We start from the raw sequence: 6,882 nt of genomic DNA on the forward strand, positions 1-6,882 counted from the left end.
TTGCACACCTGGGGCCGCCATGCTTCCCTGATAAACCAGGTAGCACACGGCCCAACTACAAAAACACGCAAGAAAAGCCGAGACAACAGAAAGCCCAGCAGAAAAAGAGAAAAAAAGAAGAAAGAAACGATCCACTCACCCACGCTCACAGCACTCCGTCCACTCACGCTTCCACAACCACACCGGAAGTGAGAGAGAGCGAGAGAGAGAGAGAGAGAATAAATAGAGAAGTGATGGTAATAGATGTTCATATGAAAGTGCAAGACTCATGGACAAGAATACAACTTTGTCTTTAAAGCATTATTTGAGAGATTTCAACAAAAACATTTATTCAGATACTAGAAATTGACAGAGACATCTAGTTGACACACTAAAACAAAGAATTCAGTTTATTGAGATTCTCTGCTGTGGCTCGTCAGGCAGTGTGATGATTGACAGCAGCGTATTCACTGTAATCCTGATTATTCCTCAAACTGACACTGTCAGGACAGTCTGCTTTCTTCTGGAAATTCACCACGGCGTAATTCAGATCATCAGCAGATGTGATCAAAATCTGAGAGTCACCAGTGGCTTCATGAACCGTAGAGTAAACACAGTCAGGAGAATCAGAGGGGTTTGTGGGTAATTGCTTCTGAGTGTCTTTAATCTCCTCATAATCACAACCAGTGCCAGAAACCTGTGGAAAGACAAATTATTTACAGCTCCGAAAAAAATCATGATGGAAGACATCAGAATTTATTCTCATTATGAATAAAAATTAACATTTTCTACAGTTGCCGAACTAACCAGATCATGTTTTCCTGCTCCAGCCTGAGATGATGAACCACCTACTGCCAAAACAAGAGTCTTAAATTAATGACATTATAAGACAATTCAACACTGGTGTCTAATGGAAATGTTTCAACATGTCATCAAATATCTGCATTTTGCTCAAGTTTTGTTGCAGCCTGTAGGTGGCGACAGACTCACAGTGGGAAAACAGACCAACAAATCTATGTTTAAACTCAGTATAAAGGGAGTTTCCACATCTCAGGACATTGAGAAAGAGTTTTACCTCGAGACTGATGCTTCTTAAAGAGAAACAGTAATAAGAGACCAGTGATGATCAGAGCCAGAAGAACCAGAACCAGAGGAACAATCAGAGAAAAGCCTGAAAATACAGGAGAAACAATAAGATCAATCAATCTGATCACTCTGAGCTAAATATCAGATCAGATCAGATCATGGGCGTAGCTTGAGTTTGTAAAAAGTAGTTGATTCACTTTGTCCTAAACACACTTTTAAAAGCACAAAATTCTGAGATTTTTGAGGATGTTTCCCACCTAGTTCTACATTTTATTTCTGAAACCATGAAAAGTGTTTGAGTCACTGCAAGTCAAAAGTCAATTTATTCCACACAAACACTTGCTGTTGTCTTGATGGGCTACAAAATACAAATGTAGCTAATTATGTCAATAATGACAGAAGGAGAATGGCTGTATTATTGTTATTATTAATATTATTAGACATATTAAATTTTAAATGTATTAAAATACTTTAATTTTAGAGCAGAAATTCTTTTTTTTATGTTTACTAATATCTTTCAGCCACTGGGGGCGTCAGAGCTGCTCACAAGCTACGCCATTAATCACGTGTCTATTTCAGCACCTTCTGCTGTGAAACCAGATTTGGAAACTTCTGTGATCAATGGAGTTCTGATTGATGATGAAGGTGAAGAAGGTGATGATGATGATGATGATGATGATGATGATGATGATGGTGGTAGTAAAGTTGTTTTTGGAATATCTGTACATAAAGCAACAAAAACAATGAATTTCTCAAGGTTGTCTTTTCACACACAGAACTTGACATCTCTTTTTCTCATGGTACACTGTAATTTGTTAAATGGTAAATATGTGTTACTGATGTCATTCACAGTCACTACCCAGAATTCATATCTGCTGATACAGAGATACCCAGAAAACAAAATAGTGAGCTGTTTGTTTGAGTTTCTGTAAAAGAAGTCTGTGGTTTCTCAGTGAATAATACAGTTAATAGCAAGTTACTGAATGAGCATCTTTAACTGCAGCAAACTATAGTACAAGACTGGTAAAATGACTCACATCAGCACTGATACTGTATCCAGATTAACACACTTAAACTCATTAAAAAAAACTACAGTAACACTGTGTACAAATGAGCACAATAATGCTGCAACACCAAACACTGCAGTAACACCAAATGACCAGACAGAAAACTAAAAACTGCTGCGGCTTTCAAAACACATTCAGATCTGCAGGTACAGAATAAAGTGAAAAATAAAACACACAAACACAGTCCATTGATTTACTCTGTGTGCAGTTTCTCACTGACCAGAACAACAACATTATTCACAAAATAATGCACTTTTATCTGCATAGACTGCAACCATGATCTGCGATTTGTTTTTAGAAAGACCATTCCTCGTTTCAACTGTAGTTTGTGGTTTCGCTTTGTTAAACAGACAGAACACCTAAAATCAACCTACAGAATTATTTCACTTACAAATTTCACTGATCACTTTCTTTGCATGTTCAAGCAACATGATACAAGACACACTGTGATCTGCTGAATGGAAGCCAGCTGTGACTTTGATTATATTCTGATAAATTTGAGTGAGAAAATCATCCGTACCAGTAACACTGATGAGGACTCGTGTGATGAAGCTCTTGTGTCCTTGATCAGACTGAACTCCACACCAGTATTCAGCTGAATGTTGTTGAGTCACATGACTGATGGTTCCCGTCAGGAGCTGCTGCTCTCTGTCATCATACAGCTGGATCTGTGCCTCAGCGCTCCATCTTCTGTTCTCCTTCACAGACGTCTCTTCAGCACAGAGATCAAATCCAGATCTCCTGCAGACAAACTTGACATCAGCACTGTGGGATTGTGGGTATTTGCAGCTGATGTTCACAGATCCTCCTGCAGCAGCTGATAGACTGATGCTCTTCTCACAACAATCAGCTGTTGGAGAAACAAATCAAGTGCAGCAATGATTGAATTAAACAACAGATCAATGAATTCTGCCGAATAATGCATAAATGAATGAAAGCAGCTCACCATCCTCAATATTCAGGTTCAGTTTAGAGAAAAATATGTGGTCTTCAGAAACTTTAACCATAATTTTATATTCTCCAGAATCATTCACATTCAGCTCTTTAATGAACAAACGCAAAAAATCTGCAGAACTGCTGTCATGAATGGTGAATCGTCCATCATGTTTCCATTCTGCTGCTCTGTTTGCGCTTGTTGGTTTGAAACATCGGCCTGCTCTACTTTTACAGATGGATATTAAAGGCTCCTTGAGTTTGTTCTCATATTTGTAGTTTATAATGATGTTTCCTCCTGAATATCCAGTAACGGCACTGTTTTTTTGACCTGTTGAACACAAACTCTGATATCAGTGTGATGATGATGTTCTTCATCACTCTTGTAAAGAACGGTATTTCATCTTCATTCACTGACACAGTGAAACACACATACGTCTGGTCTGCCATTCTTGTGGGGACTCTCCATAGACATAATAGTTTTTATACTGTACAAACTGTACATTTTATCGCCCTACATCAGGGGTTTTCAAACCTGTCCTGGAGCCCCCAGCACTGCATGTTTTGTTTGTCGCCCTTATGAGACACACCCAGTTCATGTTTTCTCTGCTAATGAGCTGATGAGTTGAATCAGGTGTGTTAGATGAGGGAGACTTACAAAATGTGCAGGGTTGGGAGGCCTCCAAGACAGGTTTAAAACCCCTACACCTAAACCTGCTCCTCAAAGAAAACTTTCTGTATTTTTACATTCTCCAAAAAAAAAAAAAAAAAATCCTGTATAATTTATAAGCTTGTTTCCCCATTGGGACCCCAATTTAGGTCCCCGCAGTGATGCGAGTCCTTATGACATACACTAACTGTCATGAACCGGAACAAAAACAGAGTTCAGGGAGAGTAAGACAAGATGAGCGTTTTAGATTAAAAAGTATATACATTGTATTATTTTTATGAAAAGAACTGATCGTTACGCTAGATAAAACCCTTCTTTCTCGGCTGGGATCATTTACAACCGCATTTGGGATCGTTTGAAGCCGCATTTAAACTGCAGTGATGCGAGTCCTTATGAGTCAGTGTGTATTCAGGTCCTCACGGGATATATATATATATATATATATATATATATATATATATATATATATATATATATATATATATATATATATATATATATATATATATATATATATATATATATATATATACACACACACACACACACACAGTCATTTGTATTTTTGCTGTTTATTAAGACATTCATTATGTTATGAGTGTAAATCTGCTATTGCAAGAAAATATATATATATATATATATATATATATATATATATATATATAGTAGTCAACATTTGAAGTGGATCAAAACCTTTTGTTAAATTTGTCCTAAAACCACTCCACTTCAAATGTTGACTACTATTATATATATATATATATATATATATATATATATATATATATATATATATATATATATATATATATATATATATATATATATATATATATATATATCTCGGTTACTCACCCTTTATAACGTTCAGCTTTACTTCAGTGTAGGGATCTTCAGCCCAAGAGATATCAGATGCACACAGGTACGTCCCAGAATCCCGTTCACTCAGATCTCTGATGGTCACAGTAAAAACTTCTGCTCTTGTGTCGTCATACAGAGAGAATCTTTTATCATCAACCCATTTCTCTTTCTCTTTGGTCTTGATGAGGTTGGAGCACCATCCAATCCATGCTGTATCTGGCTCCTTTCCTCTACAAAAATACTTTGCATTGTCTTTATATTTTCTATCATATCTGCATGTGATGATGACTCCTCCTCCTGAATATCCTGTCACACTGATGGAGCTCACGACACCTACAACAAACCAACATCTTAATACAACATTAATATATTCATGAGACTGAATAGAGATAAACTTTTACATTTCTTAGACAACATGAACTTAAGTTAAAGACTCTCTTCCTGTTGCAAATCTGTGCTGTTTTTAGTGCTGCTCACTGACTAATGTGATTGTGATAGTAGATCGTTGGATTCTTACCAGGAATCATCAGCAGAGTGAAAGTCCAGATGATCTTCATTCTTCTCTTATTCAATGATCTTCTCTGTTGTTAGTAGATTCAGTTCTTCTGAAGCTCTCGATGTGTGTTCAGATGAGCTCTCAGTGTTTCTGGTTGCTCTCAGTTCACAGTTGCACTCTCAGCTCTCAGTTGTTCCTGGTTACGTGTTTAACATGAACTGCTGAATGTGATAGAGAGACGCCCACTTCCTCTGAGAGAGAGAGAGAGAGAGAGAGAGAGAGAGAGAGAGAGAGAGAGAGAGAGAGAGAGAGAGAGAGAGAGAGAGAGAGAGAAATGGTTAATAAAAAGGGAAGTGAAACTAATATTTCACACACTTCAAATGAACATGCAGAACTCACATGACAGAACAGACACATGCAGACAAAAACTCATTACAGAAAAAAATATTTGACTGATTTTTTTGCTTTCATTTGAAAGGTTAATTTTCAGACTTGTAACATTTAATATTTTTAACTTTAAGAGTTTTATAAAGTGTTTCTTAAGAGCATCACATTGATTTTAGAGACAGTGACATCTGGTGGACAGACATGCAAACAACAGTGGTTCTTCACTTTTCTCACAGATGCTGTCATTCACTCATTATTGACCAATTGATCAGGCATGTGAACCACAAACTGACTATTTATGCCTTTCAGCAACTTTAAACTCTCAGGAAGATTTTCAAATAAACGCAAGCAATGATTTTGGTGTGGATTAAACAATTATAGCCAAAGAAATTTCTGACACAAAGAAAATCCTTAGCCGTGCATAATCTATACCAGAATGAACGAAGCTGTCATTCATGCTTTGATTTGAATTTTAATAAAGTTCTGGGCAAAATGTTAATTAAAAAGGTTAGTACAAGTATCTGTTAATTTCATAATCATGGTTAAATATTTTAAATGGGCTGTTAGAGATTTTATAAGTAAAATAAAATAGCGCACAAGGATTACAGTTATTTCATTGTTTATTTGAATGAATTATAGTGTGGTGATGTTGTGGAGATCATCATGGGTTTGAGAGTCAACAACACAAACTGAAGTTAAACTCTCTGTGTTGTTTTTAGTGATTTACTGTGAGTTCAGATTCTTACCAGGAATCATCAGCAGAGTGAAAGTCCAGATGATCTTCATTCTTCTCTTATTCAATGATCTTCTCTGTTGTTAGTAGATTCAGTTCTTCTGAAGCTCTCGATGTGTGTTCAGATGAGCTCTGAGTGTTTCTTTCCTGGTTACATGTTTAACATGAACTGATGAATGTGACAGAGACGCCGACTTCCTCTGAGAGAGAGAGAGAGACTTTGACTTTTAAAATACCTTTTAATAAATCAATGATATTTGGGATCAATTAACATCACAATCACATGATTATTCATTCATCACACATCGCTCATTGATAGAGGGAGATAAACTTAAAAACCTAAAAACCATTTACAATAAAACCTCCACTCCCATCAGATTCACACAAAAAATGATCAAAACCCCAAAGTTTAAAAAAAGAATGAACATTATGTGTAAGACTATAAAAAGCAAACTCCACTATTAACCTCTTTTTGACAAAACATTTTGTCAATAAAACAGGATCAGTACAACCCCTTCCTTCCACTTTGTTTTTTCTAGTACACCATATTGCCAACTTCACCATTCCATACAGAAAATTGAGAATGATCAATTTTTCCTTATTCTCCACTATTTTGGGCCGTAGATAAACACACCCATTAATTTCAAACTCCAATCTTTCACAAACTGCATTA

General features: G+C 36.3%; 1 protein-coding gene across 3 annotated transcripts; it reads right to left on the bottom strand.

Annotated features, from left to right (window-relative positions):
• Positions 1-355: 355 nt before the first annotated feature.
• LOC127161261 (polymeric immunoglobulin receptor) lies at positions 356-6,406 on the bottom strand. Of its 3 annotated transcripts, none has more exons than XM_051103909.1 (8): positions 6,223-6,406; positions 4,588-4,926; positions 3,079-3,396; positions 2,653-2,982; positions 1,648-1,785; positions 1,055-1,150; positions 787-830; positions 356-676 (listed from the first exon to the last, which is right to left on the bottom strand). In XM_051103909.1, the coding sequence occupies exons 1-8, from the start codon at positions 6,260-6,262 to the stop codon at positions 416-418; spliced, it is 1,566 nt and encodes a 521-aa protein (XP_050959866.1). In that variant the 5' UTR covers positions 6,263-6,406; the 3' UTR covers positions 356-415. The 3 variants fall into 3 exon arrangements, with proteins under 3 accessions (XP_050959866.1, XP_050959865.1, XP_050959867.1); XM_051103908.1 differs by lacking the exon at positions 6,223-6,406 and adding an exon at positions 5,111-5,335; XM_051103910.1 differs by lacking the exons at positions 3,079-3,396; positions 6,223-6,406 and adding an exon at positions 5,111-5,335.
• Positions 6,407-6,882: the final 476 nt, after the last annotated feature.

This window comes from Labeo rohita, unplaced genomic scaffold (genome assembly GCF_022985175.1).
Source record: "Labeo rohita strain BAU-BD-2019 unplaced genomic scaffold, IGBB_LRoh.1.0 scaffold_608, whole genome shotgun sequence".
Taxonomy (NCBI): Eukaryota; Metazoa; Chordata; class Actinopteri; order Cypriniformes; family Cyprinidae; genus Labeo; species Labeo rohita.